The sequence below is a fragment of the Marmota monax genome, unplaced genomic scaffold (assembly GCF_021218885.2).
Source record: "Marmota monax isolate L192 unplaced genomic scaffold, Marmota_monax_Labrador192_F-V1.1 WCK01_AAM20220418_F8-fsc00046, whole genome shotgun sequence".
Lineage (NCBI taxonomy): Eukaryota > Metazoa > Chordata > Mammalia > Rodentia > Sciuridae > Marmota > Marmota monax.
In genome coordinates, this window is record NW_026692486.1 from 9138011 (window position 1) to 9154398 (window position 16388).

A 16388-nucleotide genomic window follows, 5' to 3' on the forward strand; every position below is an offset into this window, starting at 1 on the left:
CATTTAATTGAATCCTTACTATATTCCTTTTTTTTACTTGACTTCATAAAGATATCAGATTCTTTGAAAAGGAACTTATACCTCAAAGTAGAACAGTTGTCAAACTGAGGCCATTTCACATTTATAAAAATACACTTATTTTATTGAAAGCAATTTTTCTAAGTAAATGTCATTTTAGTTATAAGTTTTTTAGCTATTTATGAAAAGGTTTTTATTTCATATCAAACTTTCAATATTTTGTATCCAATCTTCTGCATATGTTCTAAAATAATAATAGTTAAAGCAGGTGCCGTGGCAACTTGTGAGGCTGAGGCAGAAGGATTGGAAATTTGAAGCCAGCCTCAGCAACTTAGCCAAACCCTATCTCAAAATAAATTACAAAGGGCTGGAGTTGTAGTTCAGTGCTAGAGTACTCCTGAGTTCAATCCCCAGGACCACAAAAAAAGGATAAATAAAATTAAAACTAATTAAATAAATAAATTATAACAGTTTAAATTCTAGTCTTTTAGAAGACTAACAGTATAAAACTTTACCATATCATGATATGAATATTTTCCCTTTATTTATTTAGAAATATGACAGGGTGTTTGGTGTACTTTTATTTTTAACTAAAGGTTCCAGATTATCTCCCTATATTGTGTATGTTTGATTCTATCCTTTGCTCCCTTTATTCATGGAGGTAGAATAGTGCCATTAAGTGATCTCTGGTATCTGTATTATGTGAAACACAGACCATATTCACCTTTTCCCAGTAAAACTGTTCTAATACCCAAACTACACTGTACCCACCTTGCAAAGCTATTGTTACCTCTCGAGATACTAACTAAAAGCCAAATTGGAAACTAGTTTTTAAATTTTTTAATGTTCAAATCATTAAAAAAACCAATTTTCATCTCATTTGTGGAGTCTCTATTTGCATTTACATTTTTAATGGTTTTAATGATGTGCAGTATCATGTAAGAATATTTTTTATTCAGAACTGCTTTTTCTGATTTTAAAAGAATATTATTTAGTGCATCATATTATTGATTATATTTTCCACTCTGAAACCATGCTAAAAAAATTATAAGTATACATGACTTATCAAAGGTAAAATAAAATGATTAATTGAATCGATAAAACACTTATATTTGAATGTTAGATTATTAAGTTCTTTCTCTGTTACAATATTTTAACTCAAGCTGGTATTTTCAAATGCACAGAAAGATGATCAATCAGCTTGTTAGGTTCTCTCCTACACATATTTTGTGTTTAAAAAAACAGAGGAGGTGGTATTTAAATGTCAAATTAGTCATGCAATATTAAGGTTCAGGTTTAGAAATGCATAGTTAACAGAAAAGATTTATAATTCTTTTCTCACTATGCCTTGTCCTAGAGATATATGCTGAGTTTCTGTATAATCCTTAAATTTCATGCCTCAGTGCCATCCACCCTATGACAAGAATCAGTTGTGGTTTCCACAACAACTCTATCTGGCTGCATTACCCATGGAAATACAAAAGTTAATATCTTGTTCAAAAATGATACTTGCAAATAAAGTAATCAAGTGACAGCTGTTATGGAAACCATAATTGTAGAATCTGTGACCTTTACAATTAAAAAAATTTCTTAGCTTCATTATATATAATGTAAATATTAATATAAATATTGTTCCTTGTAATGAGCACCATGAATGCACAAGGAGACACTATACACAATATAAACATTAATATATACTGAATGATCAAGAGTTGGTTTAGTTTAATATATACTAAAAGGTAATTGATTAGTAGCCATATGGTAATTTTCCTCTGTGTCAGAGTTTCCAAAGTCCAGGTTTGGTGATTAACTGGGAGGACTCACAGAACTCAGCCTATGTTGGTAGTCACAGTTAAGACTTATTACAGTGGTAGAATACAAAGCAAAATCAGCAAAGCATTTTAAAGATAGTCCAGATAAAGTCCAGAGAAAGTAGTCACAAGCTTTCAAAAGTCCTCCCCAGGTGAGCCACAAGAGATGCACGTGACTCTTCTAGCAACAAATTGTGAAACACATGAAATGTTAGGTACCAGCAAAGCTCATGAGACTCAAGTGTCATGTTTTTTTGGAGAGCTAGTCTTATATGCATTCTCTACCTAACATACACCAAACTTTCAGAATCCCAGAATGAAATAGATGTTTAGCATAGACCATATTCTTTATACAAATAGACTAGACACAGTGAGCTACTCTTGTCATTAAGAGATATTTTCTTTTTTTTTTTTTTATTGGTTGTTCAAAACATTACACAGCTCATGACATATCATCTTCCATACATTTGATTCAAGTGGGTTATGAACTCCCATTTTTTACCCCAAATACAAGTTGCAGAATCACATCGGTTACACATCCACATTTTTACATAATACCATATTAGTGACTGTTGTATTCTGCTACCTTTCCTATCCCCTACTATCCCCCCTCCCCTTCCCTCTCATCTTCCCTCTCTACCCCATCTGCTGTTGTTTAATTCTCTCCCTTGTTTTTTTTTTCCCCTTTCCCCTCACAAACTCTTATATGTAATTTTGTGTAACAATGAGGGTCTCCTTCCATTTCCATAGTTTCCCTTCTCTCTCCCTTTCTCTCCCCCCACTCGTCTCTGTTTAATGTTAATCTTTTCCTCATGCTCTTCTTCCCTGTTCTGATCTTAGTTGCTCTCTTTATATCAAAGAAGACATTTGGCATTTGTTTTTTAAGGATTGGCTAGCTTCACTTAGCATAATCTGCTCTAATGCCATCCATTTCCCTGCAAAATCCATGATTTTGTCATTTTTTAGTGCTGTGTAATACTCCATTGTGTATAAATGCCACAGTTTTTTAATCCATTCATCTATTGAAGGGCATCTGGGTTGATTCCAAAGTCTAGCTATTGTGAATTGTGCTGCCATGATCATTGATGTGGCAGTATCGCTATAGTATGCTCTTTTAAGGTCCTCAGGGAATAGACCGAGAAGGGCGATAGCTGGGTCAAATGGTGGTTCCATTCCCAGCTTTCCTAGGAATCTCCATACTGCTTTCCATATTGGCCGCACCAGTTTGCAGTTCCACCAGCAATGTACAAGTGTACCCTTTTCCCCACATCCTCGCCAGCACTTATTGTTGCTTGACTTCATAATGGCTGCCAATCTTACTGGAGTGAGATGGTATCTTAGGGTGGTTTTGATTTGCATTTCTCTGACTGCTAGAGATGGTGAGCATTTTTTCATGTACTTATTGATAGATTGTATGTCCTCCTCTGAGAAGTGTCTGTTCAGGTCCTTCGCCCATTTGTTGATAGGGTTGTTTGTTATCTTGTTGTTTAATTTTTTGAGTTCTTTGTATATTCTGGATATTAGGGCTCTATCTGAAGTGTGAGGAGTAAAGATTTGTTCCCAGGATGTAGGTTCCCTATTTACCTCTCTTATTGTTTCTCTTGCTGAGAAAAAACTTTTTAGTTTGAGTAAGTCCCATTTGTTGATTCTAGTTATTAACTTTTGTGCTATGGGCGTCCTATTAAGGAATTTGGAGCCCGACCCCACAATGTGTAGACTGAAGCCAACTTTTTATTCTATCAGGTGCAGAGTCTCTGATTTGATATCTAGGTCCTTGATCCATTTTGAATTTACTTTTGTGCATGGCGAGAGAAAGGGGTTCAGCTTCATTTTGTTGCATATGGATTTCCAGTTTTCCCAGCACCATTTGTTGAAGATGCTATCCTTTCTCCATTGCATGCTTTTAGTGCCTTTATCAAATATAAGAAAGTTGTAATTTTGTGGATTGGTCTCTGTGTCCTCTATTCTGTACCATTGATCCACCTGCCTGTTTTGGTACCAGTACCATGCTGTTTTTGTTACTATTGCTCTGTAGTACAGTTTGAAATCTGGTATCGCTATACCTCCCGATTCACACTTCCTGCTTAGAATTGCTTTTGCTATTCTGGGTCTTTTGTTTTTCCATATGAAGTTCATGATAGCTTTATCTATTTCTACCAGAAATGCCGTTGGGATTTTGATTGGCATTGCGTTGAACCTGTAGAGAACTTTGGGTAATATCGCCATTTTGATGATGTTGGTTCTGCCTATCCATGAACAGGGTACATTTTTCCATCTTCTAAGATCTTCTTCTATCTCTCTATTAAGAGATATTTTCATCCAGTCTAAGGAACGAGTGCTATTCAAGTTCCCAAATACCTGCCAACTGTCAAACTTGCAAGCAGTCCTCTCTAAGGATGGCAAATCAGTCCTCTACATTAACTTGTCTGTGCACGTTCTATTTTCTAAATAGCATACACATGCACATATACAACTACACTTTCTAAGATGCCATCATTAATACTTTTTTGGGAAATTTAGATGCCATTTTCTGTTTGGCTATGGCTATAGTTAGAGACATAAAAGTACTCAGAAGTCATCTTCATAAAATGCAAAAGCAGTTCTAATATTTGCATAAAGGACTATTTTTTTTAACAATTTGCTGTGATCATTTAAAATTCTCCTTAATACTTTGAGACAGCCCTTTATTCTGGTAGTCCAAGGGGCAAATGATTGCAACACTGATTCACTGGGAGTGAGGATCGGGTGGGTAGTAGCTCTCTGCAGCCATCTAGATTTGTTATATCTTCTGTTGTTCATGCATAGGTAAGGGAACAAATTAGAGAGCATACAGGCACAGTACCAATATTATAAATATTTTCAGTGTCTTGGTGCGTTTTATTTATAGAATCCTTGCTGATTAAAGTTGCTGTGGGTTCTATTAGGCAGTGTGATGCTTAGCAACATGTCTATAGAAAGCCTTCTATGTGAAAAGCTGTTCTGTCTTTAGAAAAATTGACTGATATATATGATCATTTTTGTTTAATAAATCCTTTACAGGGATTGCTGATGGTTTAGAACTTACTGTACCTAGTTTAGGGAAGTAATTTCTTAAAATTTTTTCCAACATGCTTGTGAACAGAAGCTAATAGGTTATTGGTTATTGCTTGTTAGCCGTGTGCAAATCCTTTTGAGGCATTTAAGCCAATTTTATCCCAATCATTAAAGATAACATTACTAAACAGTCCTTTCCCCTGCCAATAATTGCAGAATGTCAGGAAGATCTTTCCCTTCTATCAGCCAAAGATCAACTTTATAATTTATGTAATTAAACATAGACAAATATGATTTGATTTGATTCTAAAGAAAAAAAAAGTCAGTAAAACCAGTTAGTGAATTTAAGTCATGAATACCATAATGACATGAACTGATTTGTTTTTTGGAAGTAACTTCCTCTTATATTTGTAGAAAATAATAGTCATTCCTAACACTGAAATGTACATGACTCTATAATTGGTGCTGAAAGCAGAACAAATATTGAATTTGCTCAATTCAGAATGAGATTCATAGTTTAACATATTGTGTAATGTAATTTGATAAAGTAGTTTAAGATATCAGCTATGTTCACAATCTTATAAAACAAGGTTATAGTCATCCATTTTCTCCTTACTCTGTCAAATTTAAGACTTTAAGAAAAGGTGGAAGTGTTCATTCAATAAATAAACAGGTGGAAGATGAGCCAGAAAGATGAGAGAAACTTCCTACATATTCCAGATAACTTTCCTAACAAAACCGTCCTTGTGTAACCTGGAAACATAAACATCGATTATAGACTTGTTGTTTCCATGTTCAAAAATTCAACTTCAGATCATTAAAACAGTTCTAATGGGAAGGTTGAAAACCTAAAAAAAAAATGTATTGAATAACTGCCTATAAGATGTTAGTGATTATAATGCAAGACAGTTTCATAATTTATTTTTATACCAACCAGATGAAAGTATAATCTCATCATTTTATAGATGAGGAAATTGAAACTCAAAAGGTTAAAGGGTTTGTCCCGCATGTATGTAACTAGAGTTGAGATTGGCACCCAGGAATTCTTTCTAATAAAGAAATAGCTTGGCTGCATGGAGTGGTGCACACCTGTAATTCCAGCTGCTAGAGACCTGAGGCAGGAGAATCACCTAGGAGTCTGAGGCTAGCCTGGACAACATAGCAAGACCTGTCTCCTAGGGCTGGGGGAGGGAATCTAAAAAAGAAACAGCTTGGTAGAATTTTTTTGGTGGTGAAGATAATTGAATTTATTTTTTGAAATGTTCCCAAGTGAAGCTGATATCAGCCATCACAAGCCACCACCATTCCCCATTTGAGAATCCTTGTTCTGAAGATGAAGCAAACACATACACACACACACACACACACACACTTTTCAGACCATGATTTTATCTGCATTACAAAATAAAGAAGAACTTAATAAAGATACTTATATTCTTAATGCATTGCATTGCACATGACCTGAATTTAGAACATAATTTATGTATAGTACATTACTTTCTACAATTCTGAACATCATGAAGGGGCTAACTGGCACATTATGATTGAATAATTCATGTAAATTCTATTCTAAGCAAAGACAGATCTACTTCAAATATGTTTTTTTCTTTGGAATTGCAATAAAGTTTAGATATACCACAAGAAAAGCCTAAGCTAATATAACCACTGGAAAAATATGTTATTTTTACAGTAAATAGTGTGCCTTTTACTATTGCTTATTCTCTACTTATTACTCCAACTAGGATAAATGAGGAGAAATGCAGAAAAATATATTAAGATGAAAAATTCAGTATTTTAGAAGGTTTCTGATAGTGACTATTTTCAGTTTTTTGAATCATGGAAGCAATACAGAATAACTAGAAGTCTATACTCTGGAGTCATAGTACCTGTTTGGAATTACAGCTCTACCACTTATTAGCTCTATAATCCTGGGCAAATTATTTAATCATTGTAGTTCTCAGTAGCTTCACTCACTCTATAATGTAGGCACAATAATCACACCTCAGCCCCAGAAATCTTCATTTTTTACCATGTTTGTCTCTGAGTTTATTCCATTCACTTTAAAAAAAAATTTTTTTAGTTGTAGATGGACAATATACCTTTATTTTATTTATTTATTTTTATGTGGTGCTGAGGATAGAACCCAGTGCCTCACACCTGCTAAGTAAGCACTCTACCACTGAGCCACAACCCCAGCTCTTCCATTCACTTTTGTACTGTAGCATAATAGCAGAACTATGCCTAAAAATCAACTACTAATAAATGAAAAATAGTTTTCTGTGTTGTGAAAGGCAGTGTGGGTTTATTTACTTATTCTAATTTGTTATACATGACAGCAGAATGTGTTTTGATTCATAGCACACAAATGGAGCACAATTTTTTATTTCTCTGGTTGTACACATAGACTTACTTTTTTTTATAGATCTTTGAAAATGTACATACTGATTTTTTTCCATATGCAGTTTGTTCTGTTTATATTGTACATCTCTGAGACAGAGGTTTGTAATGTAAAATACAAGAGGATCTCTTGAAGATGGATGATGTTTCTGATATTGTTGGAAAAGTTTGTATGTATGCACATTTAGTTTCTGGAGACTGGTCTACACTCAGCCCATAACTAAAATAAGACCAGAAGAGAACAGTGTTTTAGTTTATTAACCTAAATCATTCTTCAAGACTACTACAGGGACTGTAATGTGGAGTTAAAAGGTCTTTGAAGATCATCGCTAAATTTTTTTGTATACCTGTCACCTTAACAAAAAATTTATGAAATCAAAACATGAATATTGGAATGTGTGTTTTCCCACATACTGTATTTGTGCAGGTTCGATTCCCATCCCACTTCAGTTCTGATCTCAAGGACCTTCTAAGGAACCTGCTCCAGGTGGATCTGACAAAGCGATTTGGAAATTTAAAAAACGGTGTGAGTGATATAAAAACTCACAAGTGGTTTGCCACAACAGATTGGATTGCTATTTACCAGAGGAAGGTAAGATTCTACTTTCTTTTTAATATAATAAATTGAGAAATTCAAGAAAAGATTTTGCTATGATGAATTACCTTTATCTCCCCCTTTCCTTCTTAAGTGCCAAGTTAAAAATAATTTCATGAATAGTATTTTCATCCTGCTGAATTTTTTTCATCGTATTTTTCATAAAACCAAAATTTGTCATGGTTTAGAGATTTGCCATCTTCTATAATATTGTGCAGCCACATGAATGGATTTCCTTAGGGGAAAATATTTAATGCTCTAATTAAATATTAAAAGCACAGTTTTTCTAATTCATGAATTTTTGAAAAGATTATAAAATCAGAGGAACAAAAGAATTTAAATGCAACAAATAGAAAATACACAAAGCAAAAAAAGCATTAGGGCAACAAAGCCTCCATATCTCAGGAAAGAGGGCCCAAAACCATCTAGTTCATGAAACATAGCTGTTAATATCATTGTCTCCAATAGGTGTGTTATGTAGTCAAGAATAAACTCTATAGTGATTAAAAACATTTTAGATCTCAAAAAAAAAAATCGTATTTTCATAGTTTTAAGCAACTCTCTGTAACTTCTCATTTTAGTCTTTGAAATAATCCTGTGAAACAGGCAGTGGTATTTTCCCCGTTTTACTAGTAAGGAAATCAGCTCAGATAGGTTAACTTAAATGTAATCTTACAGCTGCTAAATAATGCCTGTATTTGATTCCAAGTTCTTTAGATTCCCAATTCCAGTATCACATTACCCCTTTTTAAAGTCCTTTTAACATGAATTAAGGTGAAGCTCCAAAGTACTGAACAATGAATTGTTTTATAAAATCTTCATAGATATTTCATATCTTCATGAACTTTTATGTAACTTTTATGCTTTGAGAGGGGAGGCAAACTGTCTCAAAAGGCAGCAAAGAGGGGCTGGGACTGTAGCTCAGTGGTAGAGCGCTTGCCTAGCATGTGTGAGGCACTGGGTTCAATCCTTAGCACCACATAAAAATAAATAAAGTCAAGTCATCATGTCCATATACAACTAAAAAATGTTTTTAAAAAAAGAAAGGCAGCAAAGAAAGAACTTGAATTCTGGGGTTAGATAGATATCTAAATGCCAAATCAACCACCCATTTTAATGATCTTGAATGAATTATAAAGCATCAGTTTTATCATTCTTAAAATTTTGGATTAAGGTAGAGAATACAGAATAAGAAGTTATACTCCATTTATGTATGATGTATCAAAATTCATTCTACTATCATGTATAACTAGTTAGAAAAAAATTAAAAAAAATTTTTAAAGTCAGAGACTACAAAGGGAAGAGTTTCATAGAGGGAAAGATGAGATACATTAGTCCAGGCTCCATGTTTGTTTCATATATTTACAATCAGGAAATTTATTAAGTAAATGAATTTTAAATCATCAAAACCCCACTATCCAGATAGGACCTCTTAACATTTTTCATATGTTTTTCACATTTTTTTCCCTATTCTCCATCACGGCAGTCCATTCCATGACTTCAGTGACCACCTCAGATCTACTTCCTCCCTGAGCTTTCCTTCCAACCCTGAACTTTCCCCTCTACTCCAGTCCTTTATATCAAAATTGCTACTTACTACACAGTTCCATTCAGGATTATCCAATCATTCTTAAATAGTCTGTTCCACTCTTAGTGTGTTATTTAACCTGTATGTTCTCCTAATGCTTTTTGAAATCTAACTTTTTATTGTTGTATAATCAATTATCCAAACTGTCCCCTCAGTATTCGAGTTCTTTTTTGTCGATTCTTGTATTCTACACCATTTTATGTAACTTTAATAATGTGCTTTAATATTAAAAGATCTAGTTTTTCTATTCCTCTTCCAAATTTCCCATTCTCTTAATGTATTAGTAAATATTTATAAATATAAAGAAATATAATATTATATTTCCTAGAAAATCATACTTACCTCATATATTTCCCTTTCTTTTTTTAAAAATTAGATTTGCCAGTTAATTGTCTGTTTTATTGGTCTTTGTAAAGATTTATGTTTTATTTAGGGATTTCAATTAGTGTTAAAGTTGCATATTAATAAGAAAAAACCTTAACCTTGAGAATTTACCATAATAAACATACTATACTTCTGCAGTTACTGTTATTTTTCTGATATTCTCCTCCCTCAAACAGTTCGTATTTATTTATGTCTTAAAATTATTCCCAAAATTTATATTTTTGTTGGTATTGTGAAAGTTTGCTTTCCCATTATAGTAGCATATGAGGGAAGCATATGGTTTCTATGTTTATATACTATCATTAATCACCTTACTAAATCTGTTATGGATTCACATAGGCTTTTCCATAATTCCTTTGAATTTTTGTTAATATTCATGGAGGAGCAGGGGTATCATTTTGCCTTTTCTTTTTCAATATTTATATCTCTTATTTCCATTTTGTTTTATTATATATGCTAAAATATCTAGAACAATATGTTAAAACAATAGACTATTGTGCTTTCTTGTGTTATTCCTACTTTGAATGGAAATTCCTTTCATCTTTTACTAACAAATCTGAAACCAACTATTTTGCTAAGACTGATATTCTATATCAGATTAAGGAAATAACCTTTATTCTTCAAATATTTTCTTTGATATATTAGTGTGATGAATTATCATTGTTCTATCTTCACATCCTTGAATACCATTTAATCATGGGGTATTTTTATTATTTTAATATTCTTCTGCAAACAGTTTGTAAAACTGTTTGATTTAGGATTTTTATTTCCATAATCATAGGTTTTATTGATCTGTATTTTTTGCTTTTTTGAAGTTGAGATTAGGCAGGAGTCATAAAATGAGTTTGGTTATTTTCCATGTTTTTTAATTCAGACAATTCAGGAACACAGAATTATCTTATTCCTTATAAATTTTAACAAAAAATATCCTGAGTCTTCTTACATAAGATTTAGAAATTTATATTTTCCTCTAAAATAACTACATTCATTTATACTTATTACTGTTTCTTATCTTTATTGTTAAACTTATTGTTAATTAATGCTATATTTAGGTATATTTTTAGATGTTTGTGGTTTATGTATATATAATTTTTCTGATATATATATATATACATATATATATATATCAGAAATCTGATTCTTGATATATATATGTATATATGATGAAATTTTTATATATATATATCAGAAAGAAAAACAGAAGTGGCTTAGACAACTCAAATTGTATATTCATTCTCTAGAGATGGTTGGTTGCCCACAGGTTTGATTCTAATTGCTGTCTGGCTAAAAATGAGGCAACTGTCTGCTTAACTCATTCTTCTCTAGTGTATGACAGCAGTCCCAAAGCAAGGCATGCAAGACAACCATGTGGCAAGTGAAGAGATAATATTAGGATTTCCATTCCAACTTATTTTTACCTCATTCTTTTAAAATGTCTGTGTATATATCTTATATTAGTATAGTCATGCATGTAAATGTGAATTGCAATATTATTTTTCAGCTCTTAGAATCTTTTCCTCACGCATATTCAATACCCTATGTAATCTTCATAAAATACCATATCTAAAACTGGGTCAAAGAAGAAAAATGTATAAAAATTTGACAATTCTATAATTCTAAAAATGCTATATTTCTTTCCAACTTCCCAGAAAGTTTTGATGGCTAGATATTTTACACAAAATTAATTTGGGAACTAAAAAAGAAAGGAGATTAAAAGTAGGTCCAAGATTTATTTGTTAACCTCAGGAGAAAGGAGTTTTTAAAATAGAGGAAAGAAAAAAATAAAGATTTTGGAACTAAGAAACTGATTTAAAAAAAAAAAAGTAGAGTTCTGTAATCTTAATCTTAGCATTAAGATTAATCTTAATCTTAGCATTGGATGCCAGCAGTTAATTATCCTAGAAATTTCTTAAGTATTCTGTTGACCTGCACTATTCCTTGGGTGAAAATGTTGAGATTATTGGCTCACCTACTATTTGTTTTTTCCTCTAATGGTATTTTATTTGAGGGACTTAAGGATGCCAGCATGTAGTAATAATGGGAATTTATTTTCCTTAGTGTTTGAAAATTCTCAGGAATTTGTTTTTCCATGTTTGTTCTCGTTCTCTCTCTCTCTCTCTCTCTCTCTCTCTCTCTCTCTTTCTATTTCTCATTTATAGGTTGAAGCTCCATTCATACCAAAGTTTAGAGGCTCTGGAGATACCAGCAACTTTGACGACTATGAAGAAGAAGATATCCGTGTCTCTATAACAGAAAAATGTGCAAAGGAATTTAGTGAATTTTAGAGAGGAACAAGAAACCGCCAGAGCTTACACTCAGTCTTTGCGCTCTGTTGAGATATAAGGTGGAGCTGAGACCGTCCTTGTTGAAGCAGTTACCTATTCCTTCATTCCAGCGACTGAGTGAGGTCTTTATTGCCATCACCCCTGTGTGCTCTCTGCATCCACCTCTGTAATAAGGCACCGCTAAGCAAGCATTGTCTGTGCCATGACACAGTAGAGACCACTTCCCTACTCTTTGGGTTGTCTTTCTCTCCCTCCTACATCCATTTCTTCCTTTTCCTTAGTTTTTCTGTAAACAGTGCTCCATTTTATTTTGGTGGTATCTTAGATGGGCAGTGTTATGGTCATGTGATATTTGGAAGAAAGGATAAGTGTTGCTTTTAGTGGATTTTGCCAATATTTTATTGGTCAGTGGCTTCAAGACAAACTTTTTAATAATTATTTTTACTTTTAGTAACTTAGACTCAGTTTTGCCAAAACTCCTAACTTTTTTGAGGATTGAATGCGTTATCACCAAAGGAAATAGCACAAATTGAGACAAAAGATTCTTGGAATTCAAAAATGAATTTAGAATAGCTTGACATAGCAATTTAGATTCCTGGATTCCTATAGAACTTCCTATAACCTGAGGTTCTTTTTCCCTTCACTTTCTCTCCTTAAGAAATTAAATAACAGTCTGTATAGCATGAAAGATGTGTCTCATTCCACAAGAAAAAAATAAAAGAGATGGATCATGGCCCAGACTTTCTTACTTGGTACCAACATTTCTGTAGGTATTAGAGAAGAGTTCTAAGGTTTCTAAACCTTAACTTTCCCATAAGGGTTAAAGCCAGTATTTTAACAGAATGTGATTAATATAGGTGGCAAATTTAAATTTTCAGTCTTCACTATAAACCTTTTAAAGGAAAAGAAGCAAACTAAAAAAGTATTGGTTTGGATGAATACTTTGCTAAGTCAAACAAATGGCTTAATTCTTGAAAACAATATATATTCCTATTTAAGTGAGTTTTTTTTTCTTTGTTTTGCTTTATATTAAGAACAAAAGAAATTGTTATCTGCTTATTGTTCTGGTGTACTGTATTTTTAAGCCTAAGGTAGGGGCACTGTTGCAACTTCTGCTTTCATCCCATGCCTCAGCAATGAGGAAAGGGGACAAAATTCATAAAATTGCCACATTTGTATTTTAATTTTGGGGTGTGATATTTTTAGATGTTGTAATTTCTAACCTTTTCTCTTGGTAAAGAGATTATATGACCATGCAGATACAATTTAAGTATTTGAGTTTAGTTATTTTTTATACTTTTTTGCCAACTGACTTAATGTTGCTGTCATATGGAAATTTCAAGCACTTTTGCACATTTAGTTCAGTGTTTGTTGAGAATCCATGGCTTAACTCAATTTTTTTTTTTACTATATTTCTTCTTTCCTTTTAATTTTCCCTATCTGGTTTTTATCTCTGTGTCTCAGTGACCTATCTTAAAACAACACACCAAAATAGCTTAAACTGTGTTCATTTTTTTAATGATCAATTTATGTGCATAAAGATGAACTGTTTATAGTGCAACTGATCTTCTTGTATATTACTGTTCTATTTGCTTCCTTATTGGTGCAAGTAGGTCACTGACACCACATCTCATCTATACTGCCCTTTACAAAACCTTTGAAGACAGTGAATAATACTGTCTGAAATGTTCTGTCCACCAATCTGTATGTCCTTTCAGTGTCAAGTGTTTCTGCATGGTAATGTCACATAAGGCTGATGCTGATTTCAGTTGGTTCACCTATATTTAAATGTGCAAGTAAAATTTGAAACACTTTGCCATAGCAAGTTTTATGTAACAAAGATATATCATCATGTTAATAGATTTAAAACATCATTTGTATAAAATATTTTAATTAATTTTTTTTGTATTTCATTTAGAACCAAGAACATGCTGATCATTGCATTCTATATATATGCTACAAATTCTATGGTAGCTTTATTGTATATTATTGTAAAATTATTTCAATAAATCATGGGGATGATGCTTTGATTATTACAATTTAGTTTTCAGTAATCGAAAAATTTCTATAAATTCAAAAAATATTTTTTTCTATGAAATTACTAGTGTCCAACTATAGAATCTACCCAAGTAGACGACCCCTAGGTGTACATTGGTTTCTGAGGGCTATTCTGCCATTCCATTTTACTATTTGAAAAATATGAGCAAACTGTCAAATGTCATGGGAGTCTATTTCTGACCAATCAAGTACACTAAATTAAAATATTTTTAAAGTATATGAAGTTCTCAGTTTCAGCCACAGTATAGCCAAGAACAAGATTAAAAACTTGAATTTTAAAAAGTGGCAAAAAATAGTAATAATCTCAAATTACATTATGTGAAACAGTTATATTTTTGCCCAGTAAATAATTGAGATAGCATTGTATGGGAAGGAGTCCTATACTGAAGGTCAAGACATCTGAGTTTAAGGCCAGAAAACTATCAGAATGACCCTGGCTTCCATTCTCCTACCTGTAGAATAGAAGGATTAGATTAGGCACTTTCTGAGGTCCCTTCTAACTTTCCTGTGTTATGACAAGATTTTCCCTCTTCTCTTCTCTTCTCTTCTCTTCTCTTCTCTTCTCTCTTCTCTCTATATCTCTTATTTTGTGATATTTTGAAGGGATATCATGCTTTCAAATAAGTCTCAGTCATGTGATGTACTTTTGGGCATCTTTCTTCTTATCTCTGACAGTGTTCTTACAATTATTTGAATATCATGAGAACCTTGTGTATGTCCTGATTCCTTACTCATTCACTGATGCTAAATACACAGTTGCTATCAAACTGTCAACCTACCAAAAAAAAAAAAATACTGTGGCTTTTGGGTATCGCTGTCTTGTTCTTGGTATGTTCTTGTACTGACTGCCCACTGGCCTGGAAATATTCATTTTAGGCCTGGAAAAAAAATCATTTTTCTTTCCCACTAATTGTTTTTTCTGCTTGTGTAAGAATCAAATGAAATAATGTGTGTGAAAGCACCTTGTAAACTGTAAGCTATCAATGTAAAATGTAAAAGTGTATTGTTACTTCATTAATTACTTCTTTGTTTAGAATGGAATTTCCTGTCACTACCATAGCTAGGAAATGCTGAAAACAACCGTGTTTTTTAATTAATCAATAACTGCAAAATTAAAGTATCTTCAAAGGATAAAACTGTTGAGTCTTGTATTCTATTTGATACCCTTATCTTCTGATTTATGTTCTGCTGCTATTACAAATGCCCAAAAATTCCTATATCATCTCATATTGGGATTGATACTTTGTAGTGAGAGCAGAGCATTAGGAGGAGGAATATCCACCAATCTATTCAAACTAGATATTTGCTAGAAATTGCTAGACTCTGGGCTGGGTGGTGGCTCACTGGTAGAGAGCTTACCTAGCATGTGGGAGACGCTGGGTACGATCCTCAGCAGCACATAAAAATAAATAAAATAATGGTATTGTCCAATCACAACAAAAAAAAAAGAAAGAAAGAAAGAAAGAAAAGAAAAAAGAACTTGCTAGACTCATTCCACAGTTTCTAAAAAGTGTTTCTATTTCTTCCTCCTTTTCTCATGTTGGTCCAAATTACTCCTAACACAATGTTGGAAATGTTCATATTTCTATGATTGATACTGCATGAGCCCTCATCCTCGTATTTAAACAATGAACCATAAATGCATACTTTTTTTTTTTAGGAGTGCTTTAGAGCTTCACACTACCTCCTCCCAGTTTACTCAGGTTTATTAGTATGCATTTCTCCAGTTGTTCTCTATTGCAAGAAATAATTATTTTTAGATAATTATTTTAATGGTTTATCATTTGTTGGATTATTATTGCAAACATTTATAGACATTGACCTTTTGTAGCATGGTACTTACTATTTTTATACTATTATCAGGGCTTAATATAAATTCCAGTTTTCTCATTTCCTTATAAAACTAATTATAAAAATCTAAGGATGTCTTTACTCCAGAACTATCATCCTTTGAAATCCATTTAGTTTTATCTTTATGCACAAATATTGGATGTGAAGTTAATTATTTTTGTGTTAGTTTTTCTGACAAATTTTTTTATGTTTATTCAATAGCCTTTGAGCCCACTATTAGGGACTGAAATGTAACTTTTGTAGTGAACGAAATTCAAATGTTGCAGTGTGGTCACAAGTACCTGCCATCTTGTTCCTATTCTGTCCTAGAATACAAGCAGAAAACACTATATATTAGCTACTGAGATACTGAGAGTAGGAGAAAGCTT

General features: G+C 32.7%; 1 protein-coding gene across 7 annotated transcripts in view; it reads left to right on the forward strand.

Annotated features, from left to right (window-relative positions):
• The window catches only part of Prkacb (protein kinase cAMP-activated catalytic subunit beta), a 63816-nt gene extending 48511 nt beyond the window's left edge, over window positions 1-15305 (forward strand). For all 7 annotated transcript variants that reach the window (XM_046443228.2, XM_046443230.2, XM_058578992.1 and 4 more), the window contains 2 exons: window positions 7687-7851; window positions 11986-15305. In XM_046443228.2, coding sequence (XP_046299184.1) covers window positions 7687-7851; window positions 11986-12111 — 291 coding nt within the window. In that variant the 3' untranslated portion in view covers window positions 12112-15305. The remainder of the gene's footprint in view (window positions 1-7686; window positions 7852-11985) is intronic.
• The last annotated feature ends 1083 nt before the right edge of the window (window positions 15306-16388 follow it).